Source organism: Panulirus ornatus, chromosome 9, assembly GCF_036320965.1.
Source record: "Panulirus ornatus isolate Po-2019 chromosome 9, ASM3632096v1, whole genome shotgun sequence".
In the NCBI taxonomy this organism is placed as follows: Eukaryota; Metazoa; Arthropoda; class Malacostraca; order Decapoda; family Palinuridae; genus Panulirus; species Panulirus ornatus.
The window spans coordinates 46,493,763-46,513,114 of record NC_092232.1 but is presented as its reverse complement, the minus strand read 5'-3'; the positions used below and the strand labels follow the sequence as shown (position 1 = coordinate 46,513,114).

The following is a 19,352-nucleotide window of genomic DNA, read 5'->3' as shown; positions in this document are numbered from 1 at the left end:
AGGTTTTGGGAGTTACTGCCTGTCCAGTGCTTTGAATTGTCTTATATAGATGAGAGTGAAGTGCAGTAGAGATGGTGCCATTGAGTGCAGTTGGAGCATTTGATTGAGTTGTGCCCTTTAGTGATGGGTGTTTAGCATTGTGGGCAGAGATAAACTGATGGTCCGAGGTTAGGGTTAATGTCATGGTTTGCATTAGTAGTTTAGAGATGATGACCAGACCATCATCTCCCATCACTAAAAAAAGTATGTGAATGTGCAAAACGTTTAGGAAAGACCCATGGTCTGGCAGAGCAGGTGGGAACAGCTCAAAGCTCTGCTCCTCTGTGGAACAGGGATTGATATCTGCTTAGGGAGAGGAAGACCAATGCTGATTGTAGTCCCATGATGGTTGGAAGACATCCACATTGGTCAATTTGATGAGAGTGGAGTGGTGAAATTAAGTGAGTTTGGAAAAGAGATGTGTGTATAGAAATACCAGAAGAGACCGAGTGTAGCATGGCAAATGATTTGAGTAAATGAAGTAAAGGGATTGGGTTAGGAAGTGGAGGTATTTAGGAAAGCAGTGCTGGTATGTGTGAGAGATACACGTGGCATGCGAAAGGTGGGAGGTGGACGGATTAGAAAGGGTAGTGAGTGGTGTGATGAAGAAGTGTAGCAGCTAGTGAAAGAGAAATGGCAGGCATTTGGGCATTACTAACAGGGAGAAGTGAAAATGACAGAGGGATATGTAAGAAAATAGGGCAGAAGGTCAAGAGGAAGGTGCAGCAGTTGAAAAAGAAGGGCAAATGATAGTTGGGGCGAGCAGATATCAGTAAACTTTAGGGAGAATGAGATTTATTGGAAGGAAGTTGATAATGCGTGAAAACAAGTGAACATGTAGGAACATTGTTGAGGGGGACAAAAAGGGAAGTAGTACTGGATAAAGATGAAATGATAAGATGGAGTGAAGGACTTTTGAATGTGTTTGATGATAGGGTGGCAGATGTAGGACGTTTGAGTTAGTATGTTATGGGAAGTGAGATACTCATGAAGAGTGGTTCAATGAAGAGAGAAGAAATGATCAGCGCCACTATCCTCCCATGCAACATAACAAGTATGCTTAACAGACTTACATATCTATAGTTTGAACACTCACCTTTATCCCCCTTGCCTTAGAAAATCCTAACTAACTGATCAACAACATAGTCACCCCCTTTCTTATTTTGATTCAACAGTAATACCATCCACTGCAACCACCCTGCCACATATTATTGTGGCCAAAGAGGGTGAAATCTTGCTGAATACATCCTATTCAGAAAGTAAAATGATGTTGGAACCCCCATGTGTGCGTGTGTTCTTTCTGATGCTCATAGAGTATTTGTTTTCAAAAGGTATATAGATCAAAAACTTGCTAATATGATGTGGTAAAAAGATCTACAAAGATGTGTGTGAAAGTACTAGAGGAAAAGGTATTTCAGGTGAGGATACCTGGGAAATTTGTTAATACCTCATGTGTGGAGGAGGCATTTTGTATGTAAGGATGGAACTATAAACAAAGTAGTTAATCTTACTTGATGACTTTATTTTCTGAACTGAGTGGATTACTGAGAAACTCTGTAGTACTGTCAAAAATTTTATTCGCTTTAGTTTTTGAAGGTGTATGTGAAGTGGAAAGCTGAAAACATTTGATACACCCATATGAATGGAAGTAGAGGTCAAGATAACAGAATGATTTGCCAGCAATGATATACACTCAATTTGTCTTTTTTTACAGGTTAAGTTTATTCTACGACTTTTGAAAGGCAGGTTAGAAGTGGACCCAGAGAAAGACAGATTGCTTTTTAAGCATATGTGTTATGAATTAGAGCGTCTTCACAATGGTGATGATGTAACCTTCCACGATGTTCTCAAGTAAGATTATTATTATGTTTTTTGTACGGTCAAGTGAATTTCTTGATGAACGTCTTAGATGAATAACTTTGAAACATTTTTGCAACATATTCTGATAATGAATATTTGTCCAGCATGCTGTCATATCGAAGTGTGGACATTCGTAAGTCCTTGCAACTAGAAGAACTTATGGCACGAGAGGAACTAGAATACATTATTGAAGAGGAAGTGGCAAAACAGACCATTCGCAACTGGCTCGACAATTGCCTGAAGCGAATCCGAGCGGTATGTATAGTAGTGTAGTTAGCATTGAAAAATTCCTTTGTGGGTAGATTAGTTGACTTCTGTTACCTGAAGGAGCACAATGATGAATGGTATGTAGATAATCAGAGAAGAGAGTAAATGTTCTCATAGATATTCTTAATTCTTCAATTGGCCTCATCCATACTGAAGTTGCATTGCTGGTCTGTAATAAAGTTGAGCTCTCTTTGGGCTATTAGTTTCTTACATTCTTTTTTTCCTCAAACTAACTCTCATACTTAATCATTATTGTACATTACTTTAATGGTCACCATCTTTTATTTCTATATAATAGCAAAATTTCTTTTCACAAAGTAGATGCTTGTATTCTGTAACATTAACAAGCATATGATACTTAAAGAAACATTGATTTGACTAGGATTTGATACAATTGAAAGTTTAGAATAGAAAGTTTGATGTAGTATATCTCAAAATACTTGTTCTGTCATAGACTGTGAATTGAAGCAACATGCCTGTGATCTTTTCGATAGTTAGGCAGCAAAGACAGTCATTGAAAAGGAAAGTAGTCTATGAAACTAACTGATCACCTTTTCAAATATGAAAGCAGTGGCAACAAACCACTCATGAACTCATTTGACATGACTTCTCCACTGAGGATTCACTATATTAGACCTAATCCTCTCGTCCTCCAAGTGATAGCTGGCTTAACTGTGGTTAGTAGAGCAACTTGCTTTTCATTTAAACTTATTACTCTCTTAGAAAGTTTGTTATATAGTTTATAGATTATACAGAAGCTGACTGTTGCAGCAAAAGGCATTTTTGGGTAGTTATTTGTTTTTAGCGACTGAAGTAGATATAGATGTTTTACACTCGTGGGGCCTCATGTCTTGGGCATTCTCTGCTATCATACAACTTCTTTAATTCATACATGGTGTCTACATTAATCATGTCCTTGGTCATCTTATTCCATTCATCCACTGTTCTTATACTTTAGTAGTACATCTTTGCTTAAGTTCTAATGTTTTGAGCTTAATTCCATTTACTTCATGTGATCGTTCTACTCCTACATCCCTTGAAGATCTGTTCACTAAAACATCAGTCTGTTTTGTAAACTTAATGGAGTTGATCAGGTCCTCTCTCTTCCATGTTGGACATATTGAATACTCTAACTTTTCCCTGTAACTCAGCTTTCTTAATTCTGATACTATCTTTATTGCCCTCCTCTGGATCTTCTTTATTAGCTATTTGTGTTTTTTTTGGTGTATTTACCAACCTTTTTTTTGTTTTTTTAATTTTTTTTTTTAGACTCCAGTCATGGACAAAAGTCCACACCAAGGCTTTGCCTTGATTGAATCATAGAGAGATTAATGAAAGGGAAAAAGAAAAAACAAGGGAAAGTATTTATGAATTTGGTGGAAATGAAAAACCTGTCTTTTGAAAAAGGTCATAGTTTATGGGAAAGATGAGAGGGTTGAGAGTTCCAAAGCTTTGAGTTGTAATAAAAGAAACTGTTATCTGTATGGCCTACTCTTGAGTTGCTAACAGTCACACAGTAATTATGTGATGCAGCAGCTTGCCAAATATAGCATGGTTTGACTAGAGGTAATGGCACACAAGCAGCCAGCTCTCAGCATCAAAAACCAGACTAATCCCTATAGAAGAGGGAAAGTAAACCAACATTGTGGTGCAAGGGAGGTGGATCAAGTTCTGAAGTTAGCCTGGGAGAGTATATAAGTCTAACCACTTTCGTATCAGCTCTGTTAATAGAGTTTATAAGTCTCACTTGCTTTTGACTCAACTCTGTCACACTAGTATGTTCACTGTGTCAAGAGGTGGAATTACAGAACCATCAAAGGAGAAAGGAAAATTGTGAGGAATTTTTGATAGAGAGATGGGTAAAGATTGGGTCTTGTTGGCATTAAAGTTAACCTGATTTCGTTTACCTCACTGAGATATCTTTTCCAAATCTGAGCTTATCGAGGAAGTTTTTTGTCAAGACGAGATACAGATTGAATGAGAAGGAGCAGAATTGAAAAATGCATAGGAATGCAATGTTGTGTCATCAGCTCAAGAGTGCATTTGGTTATTTGAAGAAGAAAGATCATTGATAAAAAAGGAGAAAAAGTTTAGGAGACAGGACAGAACCTTCAGGGACACTGCTGTTGATGGAGAAAGGAGGAGAGGCTGATCCATCAACTACCACAGAGATAGAGTAGCCAGAAAAAAGCTATACGTTAGGGAGCAAAGTGAGGGAGGGAAGCCAAAAGAGGGGCGCTTAGAGGTGATACCTCGATGCCATAAGCTGTCAAAAGCTTTGGATATATTAAGGGTAATTACATAGGATTTCCCAAAGTCTTTTAAGGGTGATGACCAGACATTAGTAAGATTGGAAAGATATTGCCCGTGGATCTGGCTTAACTGAAGCCATACTGATGACTAGAGAGAAAGACTGTGAAGTTCAAGATGCCTAAAGACATGGGAATTGAGAAAGGATTCAGAGACTTTAGAAATGGTAGATGTCAAAGCAACAGAACTTTAGTTTGAGTGTTAGAATGGTCACCTGCCTTAGTGATGGATTTACCAATGCATGCTTCCAAGAAGAAGGAAGAGTTCTGGTTTTTGAACAGACGCAGGATAGATGAGCAAGTACAGTGGCATGGTCAGAGGTACTCTCTTTCAGAACACTGGGATGGATGCCATCTGGACCATAAGCCTTGCTTGTGTCTAGAGAGAGAAGCACTTTTTGGATAGTTCAAAAAGAGATTACTGAAAGGGGCATGGGATTAATAAAAGGAGCATTAGAAGTTGAAAGAATGATAGAGTCATCCAAGATAGAGTTAGAGGAGAAAATGAGCTAAAGAGAGTTGTTTTATATACAGGAGAGACAGCAACAGAATTTGTTAGTGATTCCTTTATCTGAAGACCAGGAAAATCTATCATTGGATGATGAGGAGAGGTCACTTTCTTTGAATAAGGGAACTCTTTACTTCATGTATAACTTACTTGCAATGATTACGGGCAGTGATAAAAGCTTAATGCCTTGCCTGAATGGCCTTAGAACATGAACGTCTGAACCATGGAATGGAAAAAGAGTTCATCTTAGAGAGAGAGGAGATTAATGTTTTCATTCCCACTACAATAACCTCTGTTATGCATTTTCAGGAGACAGAAGCATCACCACAGAAGCATCTCCTAAGAAAAGTCAGAAAATAATTTTCTTAATTTATACCAGTTAGCTTTGCTTAAATCCCAATATTTATGTTCAGAATGGGCTTCATGGGAAGGTGTTGTTAAATTAGATACATTTATAAAAGTGTGGTTAGATGTACCAATTGAGTATGAAATTGTGTAGTTACAACGCAAAGAATTAGAGGCGGAAAAATAGATCCAGAGTATTAGGAGAGTGGTTATAACAGTCTGGAATATGGTTAGGTTGGGATAATATGCTCTAGATCATTGAGAATGGTGAATGTGAGGGCTTCAATCATCCCAATATCTGGATGGAAGGAATTCAGTCATTCCCTGTGGTGAATGTTGAAATTTTCTAAGTACAGGATCTTGGCTTATGGCTGAAAGGATGCTGTAGTCACATGGCAGGAATTTAGATAATCAAAGATAGATATAGAATTTGTAGAATTAAGATGGAATAGACAAGACAAAGGAAAAGATAGAATTAAGATAGAATAGACAAGACAAAGGAAAAGTGTGGTAGTTGGGAGACAGATTTAAAGCCAGATAACATCAAAGTCTTGGGACCCTTGTGGAATGCTACAAGTGTGTTTATGTTGGAATGAGCACAGACTCCTCCTTTGAGCTGGAATCATGAGTGGAGATGATAGTCAGAAATGAAAAAGGGGCTATTAAGAACATTATTAAACAATTGGATCTCAAAGAGAAGTATGATATTAGGAGAGGTACTAGACAGATGATGATCAGTGTAAGAGAGGTTACTAGAGAGACCACAAATGCTGGTATAGTGAATAGAAAAAGAGGCAGGTCTAGCAGAGAGGGAAAGATTATGGAAGGAAACAAATCCCTAGGTCATAAAGTTTTTAGATGTGTGTGTGCATTTATGTGGGGAGTGTGTAGGGCAACTAAGTGGTAGGTATTCATTGTCTTTATTGTGGTAGATTCATCTTCAGCATGAAGGCTCTTGCTATGAATGGTGTTTGTAGTGTGGTGGAAATGGATGATATGCAGAGTATAGATGGGAAAGTATTATGTGCTTTGTTGGGAGTATAATTTCTACTGATGTATTTCTCGTGTGGTAATGTTGGAGTTGGGAGGGCATTTGTGTGTGTGTGTGTGTGTGTGTGTGTGTGTGTGTGTGTGTGTGTGTGTGTGTGTGTGTGTGTGTGTGTTTTGTTAGTGTTATATTTATTTGGGGTGGGGGATCTGTGTGTAGAGTATCCTGAAGTGTGAGGTAGGAATAAGCTTATCTTTTCTATTTAGGGGTTGATGGTTAGTTGTGGAGCAGTTTGATTGTGAGGAGTTTAGTGATGTATAGAACGAAATGTCAAGCATATTGAAATGGGATTTTATTAGGAGGATCTTTTTTTAATTGTGTAGGTGTTGAGTATTTGTGGTGAATGTTCTGAGTGCTCTACTTTGTGTCTTTTGCTTTTTTATATTTGCCTTTTAGAGAATGGAAGACCAGGCATATGGGGCATGGCTTAGGATGGAGTGAATGAATTGTTTTTAGAAGACATTAAGGTATTATTTTTCTTGTCCAAATATGGTGCCAGTAAGTGTACTAAGGGCCTTTAGTTTGTCTCTTGCTTTTATGTCATTTTTTTGGCATTAGTAAATGTCATAGGTGTGTTATATGTGATGTCTAGAGTAGTAGTTTTTTTTTCTTTGTTGGGAATGATCGTCCTTTTAAGGTGACTAGAGGGTGTGAGCTGGATTCATGTCTGTCTGGGGTTAAAAGGGTGATTGAAGTCTTTTTGGAGATGCAGACATTCTGCTCTGAGTGTGCTATTTTTCCAGTTGTGTAAAGCAGTGCTGTGTGCTTGTAGTTGCCATTGTGGTGTCAGGGTTTTTTGTTGTGATTGTAGGTTCATCTGCATATGGAACAAACTTCATGATGTGGTTGCTGGAGGTAATTAGAGGTCATTTAAGAAGAGACTGAAGTGGGTTGAAGGAAGAACTGCATCATGTGGATCTACAAAGTAGAGTTTAAGTGTCTTAGAGTTTATGCCATTGTGAGTGACTGGAATGGTAGGTGGCTTTGAAATTGGCTAACCTCTTTTGGTCATTGTTGTAGAAGGTGCCACTAGCATTATGTAGGAGGGGGTCTTTGGTTGGTGGATCCATTTAGGTTATGTTATTTGAGGTCAGTGTGTAGCGTGTTTGTGGGGTGGTGGGATCTGGTGCCATTTTGTGTAGGTGAGAGTATGATGTTTTGTTTGATTTTATTGTGAATCAGTATTTCACAGAGTATGGATACTGAAGATAGAAGTGATACAGGGCAGTAGGAGGAGAATTTTTGGGTAGTTTGCAGGGTTTTAGGATTGGCATTATGATGGCAAATTTCCAGATGTTGGGGATTATTTTGTGTAGCCAAGAGTGGTTGAAGATATCTGTAGATATTTGGATTGCCAAAGTGTTTTATGTTAAAGTTTGATCTGTTGCCATGGCCTGCAGCAGGAGAGTTCTTGGAGTTTTTAAACGCATTGCTTTTATCAGTGGGGGTGAAGGGTGGATGGGCATGTATATCTGGATGAATTTTGCACAGGTTTTCAAGACTTATTATTTAGGAGCAGCATTGGTTTGTAACTTATTTTTGAGCAGTGTCTAATGATTGTATTTGTATGTTCTTTGGGGAAGGGATGTCATGGGAATGGCTAGATTGATGTGGTAAGAGTGAATCTTCTTTAACATGCATTAGAGTTGGTTGTTATGTATCTTATGGTTCAGTGTGTTGAGGAAGGAGTGCCAGTTTTCATTTGTCCACCAATGATTAGGTTAGTGATGGTATAACTCATAGAATTTGGATATGTTCTATGATATTTGCTGATAGTGAGTGTTTTTGTCTGAGCTGGTTTCTTTAAAGATGAGTTTTTGCTTTTGGGGAAAAGTTTGGTTATGTATACTTCTTTGGTCTCTTGATATGTTGCTGAATTTTGAGACATCTGACTTAGGGAGTGGAAATCATCTATGCTAAAGTCTTGGAGTTTACTTTCATGTACTATGTGAAGGATGGCCAGTCTGCTTTCCAGTAGTTTGTGCAAGTATTTTTGATTGTTATGTGGATTGTATGGGCCAGGTACATTGTTATTGGGATAGGCATGTTCAAAGGACAGTTTGTGTTATGTGCTCAAGGTGGCCCATGTGTGTGGGACGAGTGAGCGAGTGATGTCTGGTGAGATTGATTGCTTGAGTTGGTGGGTTGGCAGGCTGGTTTGATAAGTTAAGAATATTAAGAGGTTGCAGTCAGTTTATGAGTAGTTCACCTCAAGGATCTAGAGTGTTAGTGCTGAACCAGGTAGAATGGTTATTGAAATCTCCTTGTAGAAAACTGTTAGGCATGCTGGTCAGGGTTTGCAGATGGGGGATGTTGTGGAGGGGGAGGTATGTAGGTGTTGATTATGTTGTAGTTGATAGAGTGAAGTTTTATTCTTATGGATTGCATTTCTAGAGTGTTGTCATTGTCTGTGAAATGTTTTGTTGTTTCACTGATGTTGGAGAATGGTATGGATTGGTGGGCAAGTGTGATAAGCACTCTTTGTCATTGCTGAGTATTTGTAGAAAGGTAGGAGATTGATTTAGATGTGAGTCTCGTTTCTTGGATGAGGACATTGTGGATATGTTCTCTTAGTTGGTTAAGCATATTTGTGTTTTCATTTCAGATATCATTGGCATTGAGGTGGAAGATATTTAGTTTGTTTCTAGTATGTTTTTATTATTTTGATGTCCCACCATAAATTGTAAAATGTCATAGTATGTGTGATTTAAGTAAGAATGAAACAATTACAGCATATGCTATTGGCAGGATGTTTTAGAATTCTGATAATTCATCCAAGTGTATGATATATTCAATATTGACTAATCAGTGATGGATAAGCTATCTATCTATATCTCTGAAGCCTGTTCCAACTGGAACTCCCTCAAGGGGATGGCCATGGCAATCAAGTCTCCTTAACTAGTGGACTCCAGTGCTGCTTTTGAACCTTAAGTGGCTCACCTTTGACACACCACTTTTAGAGGACAACTCTAGAGCAGTGTTTGCAGATAATCCTACCTTATGTTCCTACTACTTTTACCTAATGTTTCTACCTAATGCTCATACCTAAATGTTCTTAACTGCTTCTGATATCTACTGCTCTTACCATTTTTCCAAAAGGCTGGAGTAACACATAGTGCTCACCGCAGGAAAATGTAGTTACAGAGAATGAGCTATGTGAGTTAAGTGTTGTCAAGTGTTAAGTATAACAGGGAAAGATTGTATGTTTGTGGACAGAATGCCAGTAGTCCATGTTTGGGTGAGGCAGAAAGGAAAGACAGCTACCTGGGTCAGAGGATTGCAACTTGACAACCACTGAAGTGCTGGCTCACTACACAACTGTCTCTAACAGGCAGGTAGTACTGGTAATATACCTCCCTGGTTGTTGGTTGCCTACCAATGACTACCTATAAATAAGTTGTTTGAATTTTTCACACGCACATTAATGTTATTAGGTGGCTTGCCTGCAGATCATGCCCTGAGATTTTACTGTTGTGGTTATTAATGTAACAAAACCTATTCACTTCATATATATTTTACAGCAAAAGGAGCAGACTTCATTACTGGCTAGATTACGGGAAACAAATGATTTATTGATGGTTGGTCTTCATGAAGATAAAAAAGCTCAAACACAGGATAAGGAGAAAGAAACTGAGAATAAGGTAAGTCAAACTCATTGTCAAATCCCAACAGATAATATGGAAGTACGATAGCCATTCATGCCTAGATCAAATTCTGCTTTGGGTTGTTGGCCAGAAATGACAGAGTATTGGACTTCCAGACCTCCCAGTAACTGACTGTCAATGGTTAGCTCTTCACAAAGTTTTGCTTTGTAACTAAATCTACCACTATATGATAGCATCTCTTCTTCAGTTTACTTTAACTCATATGGAATGGAATATCCCTGTCCATCATTGCAAAATGTAAGATTAAAACCATTTAGTATTTAGGTTGTTAAAGAGGGACTTATTTGGTAGCCTCTTACTTTGACATAACAAAGCTAGATGATGGACACAAATATGTTCCTGTTGATTATTCCTGTAAGGCCAACTGCTTTGGATGTTTATGGTTTATTGATAGATCTGTGATGTCTCAGATTTTTTTGTGAATTGCCTACTATCTTTTTATTTTATTAAGAGAGACAAAGGTCTCTTTATCTAAGGTCATGTAAATGTTTGAATTCCACTTTTCAATAAATCAAAGCAAAAAGGGGTGACATTTTGTAGCAATATAATGTACACTTTCAGTAACCATTGATAATCTGGCCTAAAAAGTTTTTGCAGGAGTAGAGTTGGACCTTTACTTCACCAACTGGACTATGAATTATGCTGAACAAAAATTGTAATTAGTTTAATTATTTTCAATTTAACAACCCAATAATGATTTTTTTATAACTTTTTATTTTTATTTCTTTAATTTATAACATTTGTGTAATTTTAGAACTGATGGCTCAGTAGCCAATTAAAAACCTAGCTGAGGGATTTGCATATGAAAGTATGCCAAGGAAATCCATAATTGCTCTTTCTTTTTGTTTTACCATGAGAGTAACAATAAAGATTCTTACTACTGTGATACATGAGGAGGATATGGATATGATCTTTCTTTCTGTTGAACTTGTTTTCACATTGTACTCGTATCATTCATTTACTCCTCTGACACTAAAACTCAATGTGAGGGATATTGACTGGCAATTGTGGGAAGGATAATGAGGGATTTACTTATTTATATATATTGAGGATATATGTGTCGGAGGTGGAGGGAACGAGGAGAAGTGGGAGACCAAATTGGAGGTGGAAAGATGGAGTGAAAAAGATTTAGTGTGATCGGGGCCTGAACATGCAGGAGGGTGAAAGGACAGCAAGGAATAGAGTGAATTGGATCGATGTGGTATACCGGGGTTGACGTGCTGTCAGTGGATTGAATCAGGGCATGTGAAGTGTCTGGGGTAAACCATGGAAAGCTGTGTAGGTATGTATATTTGCGTATGTGGACGTATGTATATACATGTGTATGGGGGTGGGTTGGGCCATTTCTTTCGTCTGTTTCCTTTTGCTACCTCGCAAACGCGGGAGACCGGCAAAAAAAAAAAAAAAAAAATATATTGAATGTAGTTTCACACTCAACTCTGTTTCATACACAGCTAGAGCATTAGTGGTGAATATCATGATTATATGTAGAAATACAAGTCATTACACCTTTCACACTACATATAAGTGCAGCAGATGGTGAGTGACTGGCACAGATGTTTTACTTTCTTATGCTGGTTACTGCAGTCCTGTATTAGAATACTGGGTATTTCTTTTTTTTAAAATTTCAGGAAGGTGAGCGCACTAGAGAAAGGAAGAAAGGAATGATAATGATGACTCGTACAGACTCTATGTCAAGCATTTGTGGTGGGCGGAAGTTCCTTGCACCAACACCCTCAGACCCAACTCTGAGAGGAGAGAAGTACACAAGACCTGACTCAAGGAAAAATAGACCATCAGGTAATCCTATCATTCTTATTTGTTATTTTCCGTTTTATACAGATAACTTATCCAAAATTCATATGGACTGGAACTAGGCAGTGTTTGGACTTTGGAAAACTTTGGAGACCTAAACTTCAGCTCTGTATACACAAATGAATACTAGTAAAACTGATCTGATGAGACCTCCTGGGCAAAATAATTCTGCTTTTTCTTTGGTTGACTTTGAATCTGTTTTTTATGTCAAACATTGTTCTACTAACTCATTTGAAGACAAATTAGGCAATTTGGATAGTATGCAATGTGTTATTTTGGAATATTTTGTTATTTTTAGGGTTTTATCAAACAGAGGGAATAGAATTCTTACCTTACTTTGACACCCTTCTGATTTGAAACATTCAGCATATAATTGATAAGTTAACTAAATTGTATTTTTCTTATATAATCATCTACATAGGTAGATCAGTATGTGAGAAAATAGCTAAATGAGATGGGTGTTATTGGTAATACACTCTAACCAGAAATTTCTTTTATTTGTCCCTTGGTAACTTGACATTATCACTTGTTCATGGTTGTTTATTTGTATTTGATTTTCTCTCATTTCATAAAGAAGAAATTGTTTTTCACTACTCTTACTAATTTGGTATGTAAGATATATTTTCATGTGTGGGAGACTGATCTGGTGAGAGCATTAGGGCAAAATTTTTTTTCTATTGGCAACAACTTTTATTATCATGTTTTACAAGCTTATCTGAACACAAATTAGGGAATTTGGATGGCGTACTTTGTGTTTTTCTGGTATATGTTTACTGTTTTTGAGAATTTGTCGTACTGAGTTGGAATTCTTACTTAGCTCCCACATCCCTTAGTTCAAAACATTCTGCATATAATCAATAAAATGATACAGTAAATTTTCTTTTTTATATGTTTATCTGGGGTAAACCATGGTAAGTTTTGTGGGGCCTGGATGTGGAAAGGTAGCTGTGGTTTTGGTGCATTATACATGACAGCTAGAGACTGAGTGTGAAAGAATGTGGCCTTTGTTGTCGTTTCATGTGTGGCAGGGTGGCGACGAGAATGAATAAAGGCCGCAAATATGAATTCTATACATGTGTATATATTCCTATGAGTCCACGAGGAAAATGAAACACGAAAAGTTCCCAAGTGCACTTTCGTGTAATAATCACATCATCAGGGGAGACACAAGAGAGGAATATAACAGTCAGTTGATATACATCGAAGAGACGAAGCTAGGACGCCATTTGGTAAACATGTGATTGTCCAAAACATATGTTTTGGACAATCCAAAGTCTCCCTTGAAGATGTGATTATTACACGAAAGTGCACTTGGGAACTTTTCGTGTTTCATTTTCCTTGTGGACTCATAGGAATATCTTGATCACGTGCAAAATTGTGATCCTTTCCAATGTGTATATATGTATATGTCTGTGTATGTATATGTATGTGTATGTTGAAATGTATAGGTATGTATATGTGCGTGTGTGCACGTGTATGTATGTATTTACATATGTATGTGGGTGGGTTGGGCCATTCTTTCGTCTGTTTCCTTATGCTACCTCACTGATGCAGGAGACAGCGACAAAGTATAATAGATAAAATGAATAAGATATTTATTTTACGCATTCATTTTCAGTAGGTTCTTACGTAATGTATGAATTAATTATTTACTGTGTTTTCATGCATGTTTGCCATTTCCTGAGTTTGCATGGTAATGCCATGAACAGTTAAGGAAATGGCCTCATTCAGTCACATTTATTCTATAGCTGTTGTGTATAATGCACCAAAATCAGAGAATACTAAGTATTCAGAAAATTTTTGGAGAAAAGAGGTGAAATAATTGGTCTCATCTCCTACAAGCCATTTACAAACACACTTCCACCACAAGTATATTTCTCTTTGGTTAAATAGAGGACAGTATCACTTATTTCTTTCATTTGATACGACACTGTATTTTTACTACTTTACCATTTCTTTATCTAAGATGTATATTTGTGTTTGGGAACCAATCTGATGAGAGCATTTATTTTTTTATTATTTATTATTATACTTTGTCGCTGTCTCCCGCGTTTGCGAGGTAGCGCAAGGAAACAGACGAAAGAAATGGCCCAACCCCCCCCCCATACACATGTATATACATACGTCCACACACGCAAATATACATACCTACACAGCTTTCCATGGTTTACCCCAGACGCCTCACATGCCCTGATTCAATCCACTGACAGCACGTCAACCCCGGTATACCACATCGCTCCAATTCACTCTATTCCTTGCCCTCCTTTCACCCTCCTGCATGTTCAGGCCCCGATCACACAAAAATCTTTTTCACTCCATCTTTCCACCTCCAATTTGGTCTCCCTCTTCTCCTTGTTCCCTCCACCTCCGACACATATATCCTCTTGGTCAATCTTTCCTCACTCATCCTCTCCATGTGCCCAAACCACTTCAAAACACCCTCTTCTGCTCTCTCAACCACGCTCTTTTTATTTCCACACATCTCTCTTACCCTTACGTTACTCACTCGATCAAACCACCTCACACCACACATTGTCCTCAAACATCTCATTTCCAGCACATCCATCCTCCTGCGCACAACTCTATCCATAGCCCACGCCTCGCAACCATACAACATTGTTGGAACCACTATTCCTTCAAACATACCCATTTTTGCTTTCCGAGATAATGTTCTCGACTTCCACACATTCTTCAAGGCCCCCAGGATTTTCGCCCCCTCCCCCACCCTATGATCCACTTCTGCTTCCATGGTTCCATCCACTGCCAGATCCACTCCCAGATATCTAAAACACTTCACTTCCTCCAGTTTTTCTCCATTCAAACTCACCTCCCAAAACATCTTTTTATTCTCCCTAAAATTTAATGATACTCTCTCACCCGAACTCTCATTTGCCCTCTTTTTCACCTCTTGCACCTTTCTCTTGACCTCCTGCCTTTCTTTTATACCTCCCACTCATTTGCATTATTTCCCTGCAAAAATTGTCCAAATGCCTCTCTCTTCTCTTTCACTAATAATCTTACTTCCTCATCCCACCACTCACCACCCTTTCTAATCTGCCCACCTCCCATGCTTCTCATACCACAAGCATCTTTTGCGCAAGCCGTCACTGCTTACCTAAATACATCCCATTCCTCCCCCACTCCCCTTATGTCCTTAGTTCTCACCTTTTTTCATTCTCTACTGAGTCTCTCCTGGTACTTCCTCACACAAGTCTCCTTCCCAAGCTCACTTACTCTCACCACTCTTTTCACCCCAACATTCTTCTCTTCTGAAAGTCTCTACAAATCTTCACCTTATCCTCCACAAGATAATGATCAGACAGAGCATTTAGAAATGCAATTTTATTTTTTCTTGATTGGCTGTGATTATTTTCTTATTCTTTAGCAAAATTTTTGCACTAGCTTATTTGAACACAAATTATGCAATTTGAATGGCATGCATTGTGTTCTTCAAGAATATTTTGGTTATTTTGGGGGTGTATTTGAACCAAGGAGATGGGATTCTTACGTAGTTCTTTCATCCCTTGGTTGAAAACATTCACCATATAATTAATAGAATGGATAAATTATATTTTTTTTAAGTATCATTTTGTAGGTTCACTAGGTTCATACTTGATGTGTAGGTTAATCATATGGTGTAGTATATTCTTTGTATATTTTCCCACACATTTTTCTTTTCGAGGGTCGTAGTTGAAGATTGAAGTTATAATCATGGGAATATATATGTAATAGCTAAAGGAAATTGATGTGTATTGGTAAAATAGAAGATAGCTAAAGGAAATTGATGTGTATTGGTAAAATAGAAGGTAGGTAAAGGAAATTGGTGTGTATTGTTAAAATAGAAGGTAAGTAAAGGAAATTGGTGTGTATTTGTAACATATCTGTACCAATACACTACCACTACAAGTTCCTCTACTTTTTTCCTGGGTAGCTTGAGGAGGAGAGGTTCAAAAAGAGGCTATATGTGTCAGAAGTGAAAGGGAAAAGGAGATGGTGTAGATTAAATTTTAGGATGGAATGAAAAATACTTTTGGTGGTCTAGACCTAAATATGCAGGAGGATGATAGGCATTGGCTTTTTCATTTTTTTTTTTATACTGAGATGGGATTTTTAGCCAAGAAGTGGCACTGAAGTTCACTGGTTATGGAGACTTTTGCCATGAGGGAGTTCCCAAAGTGAACAAGCGTGAGGGATATAGGTATAGAGCTGGAATTCGTACATAGCCCCCACACCCCTTTGGCTCAAAACATTAAGTGTATGATCAATAAAATGATGCAGTAAACTATAATTTTCATAAATTTTCTTGAGTTCTTTTCAGTAGGTTCTTACATAAGGCATGAATTGAGAATTTTCTACATATTCAATAAATTTTAGGGGAAAATAGGTGTAAAAGATGGAAGCAATCATTTTAAAGTGTTTAAGATGTAATCGATATGATAGATAAAATCATACAGTGTATTATACTTTGCATATTTTGCTACATAGTTCTGTAAAGAAATTCTTATCTAATGAGTGAGTTAATCATCATTTACACATTCAGAAAATATGAGACAATAAAGAAAGGGTATGGGAGTGTATTGGTTAGATATCTTTACCAGTACACTCCCACAGGTTTATTTCTCCCTGGGTAAGTTATTCTGGTATATTTCAGGATTTTTTTTTTTGCACTGAGATGGAATTCTTGCCTAGTTCCTGCACCTCTCCAGTTCAAATCATTCAACATAAAATTGATGATATGGTATGAAAAATATTATTTTTCATTCTTTTTTTTTTCCAAAGTATTTTCTGTGTTCTTACCTAATGTAAGAATTGATAATTATCTACATTTTCAGAAAATTATAGAGAATAGGTGAAATAGTTGATTGTATCTCTTACAGATCATTTGTGATGGTGTTCATTTCAAAACATTTTAGATTCATTTGACAAAGTCATACAGTGTATTATATTTTTCATATTTTTTCTACATGACTTTCTTCAGAGTATTATAGTTTTCATATTTTTCTATATGACTTTCTTCAGAAAGTTCTTACCTGAATGCATGAATTAATGATGATCATAACTAGAAACATTTGATATAAAATAACCAAAGACAAGAATGCACTCCCACCATGTTTATATTTCCTTGAGTAAGTTGAGGACACATAAACTTTTATTGTCTTTATTATATGTCTGTGTATGTCTGTTGAGATGTATAGGTATGTATATGTGCGCGTGTGGATGTGTATGTATATACATGTGTATGTGGGTGGGTTGGGCCATTCTTTCATCTGTTTCCTTGAGCTACCTCGCTAACACTGGAGACCGACAAAGTATAATATAATAATAAATAAAATATTTATATATATGTATACGTTGAAATGTATAGGTATGTATATGTGCGTGTGTGGGCGTGTATGTATATACATGTGTATATGGGTGAGTTGGGCCATTCTTTCGTCTGTCTCCTTGCGCTACCTCGCTAACGTGGGAGACAGCGTCAAAGTATAATAATGATAATGATGACATTCTTATTTGATGTTCTGACTTCATAAAAGAGTACCTGTTTTTAAATATTTTGGTGTTAAAGATTTATCATATTTGGAAGACTGATCTGATATAGGGATCATACAGTGCTGCCTTTTCTTTGGCTTCACTTTTCTTGAATGAACACAGCTTTTGGAATTTTGATGGCATACACTGCCTTATTCTAGTATATTTTGGCAACTTTAGATGTTTCCTGTTATATTTTTCTAAATATGAATTTTTCTTCATCTGTTTCTGGTGAAGCAAAGTGAGGTCAAGAATGAAAACAAAAATGTGTTTGATTATTAATTCATGCATAAAGTAAGGTTCTTTGAAGAGAATTGTGTAGATATTTGCTTGTGAAGTATTTTATTTATTTTATCTTATTTTGCTTTGTCGGTCTCCCACGTTAGCGAGGTAGCGCAAGGAAACAGACGAAAGAATGGTCCAACCCACCCACATACACATGTATATGCATACACGTCCACACACGCAAATATACATACCTATACATCTCAGTGTACACATATATATACACGCACAGACATAAACGTATATACACATGTACATAATTCATACTGTCTGCCTTTATTTATTCCCATCGCCACCTCGCCACACATGGAATAACAACCCCCTTCCCCCTCATGTGTGCGAGGTAGTGCTAGGAAAAGACAACAAAGGCAATATTCGTTCACACTCAGTCTCTAGCTGTCATGTAATAATGCACCGAAACTACAGCTCCCTTTCCACACCCAGGCCCCACAGAACTTTCCATGGTTTACCCCAGACACTTCACATGCCCTGGTTCAATCCATTGACAGCACATTGACCCCGATGTACCACATCGTTCCAATTCACTCTGTTCCTTGCCCGCCTTTCACCCTCCTGCATGTTCAGGCCCCGATCACTCAAAATCTTTTTCACTCCACCTTTCCACCTCCAATTTGGTCTCCCACTTCTCGTTCCCTCCACCTCTGACACATATATCCCCTTGGTCAATCTTTCCTCACTCATTCTCTCCATGTGACCAAACCATTTCAAAACACCCTCTTCTGCTCTCTCAAACACACTCTTTTTATTTCCACACATCTCTCTTACCCTTACATTACTTACTCGATCAAACCACCTCACACCAAATATTGTCCTCACACATCTCATTTCCAGCACATCCACCCTCCTATGCACAACTCTATCCATAGCCCACGCCTCGCAACCATACAACATTGTTAGAACCACTTTCCGAGATAATGTTCTCGACTTCCAAACATTCTTCAAGGTTCCCAGAATTTTCACCCCCCTCCCCCACCCTATGACTCACTTCTGCTTCCATGGTTCCATCCGCTGCCAGATCCACTCCCAGATATCTAAAACACTTTACTTCCTCCAGTTTTTCTCCATTCAAACTTACCTGCCAGTTGACTTGACCCTCAACCCTACTGTACCTAATAACCTTCCTCTTATTCACATTTACTTTTAGTTTTCTTCTTTCACATACTTTACCAAACTCAGTCATCAGCTTCTGCAGTTCCTCACATGAATCAGCCACCAGCACTGTATCATCAGCGAACAACAACTGACTCACTTCCCAAGCTCTCTCATCCACAACAGACTGCATACTTGCCCCTCTTTCCAAAACTCTTGCATTCACCTCCCTAACAACCCCATCTATAAACAAATTAAACAACCATGGAGACATCACACACCCCTGCCGCAAACTTACGTTCAGTGAGAACCAATCACTTTCTTTCCTCTCTTCCTACACGTACACATGCCTTACATCCTCGATAGAAACTTTTCACTGCTTCTAACAACTTGCCTCCCACACCATATATTCTTAATACCTTCCGCAGAGCATCTCTATCAACTCTCTCATATGCCATCTCCAGATCCATAAATGCTACATACAAATCCATTTGCTTTTCTAAGTATTTCTCACATACATTCCTCAAAGCAAACACCTGATCCACACATCCTCTAACACTTCTGAAACCACA

General features: G+C 37.8%; 1 protein-coding gene across 1 annotated transcript in view; it reads left to right on the top strand.

The window, feature by feature from the left end:
• Positions 1–19,352, top strand: part of na (sodium leak channel non-selective protein na) — a 175,986-nt gene that overhangs the window by 154,242 nt on the left and 2,392 nt on the right. The window contains exons 28-31 of the mRNA XM_071665125.1: positions 1,754–1,890; positions 2,004–2,154; positions 9,898–10,017; positions 11,673–11,841. Of these exons, the coding sequence (XP_071521226.1) occupies positions 1,754–1,890; positions 2,004–2,154; positions 9,898–10,017; positions 11,673–11,841 (577 nt within the window). The remainder of the gene's footprint in view (positions 1–1,753; positions 1,891–2,003; positions 2,155–9,897; positions 10,018–11,672; positions 11,842–19,352) is intronic.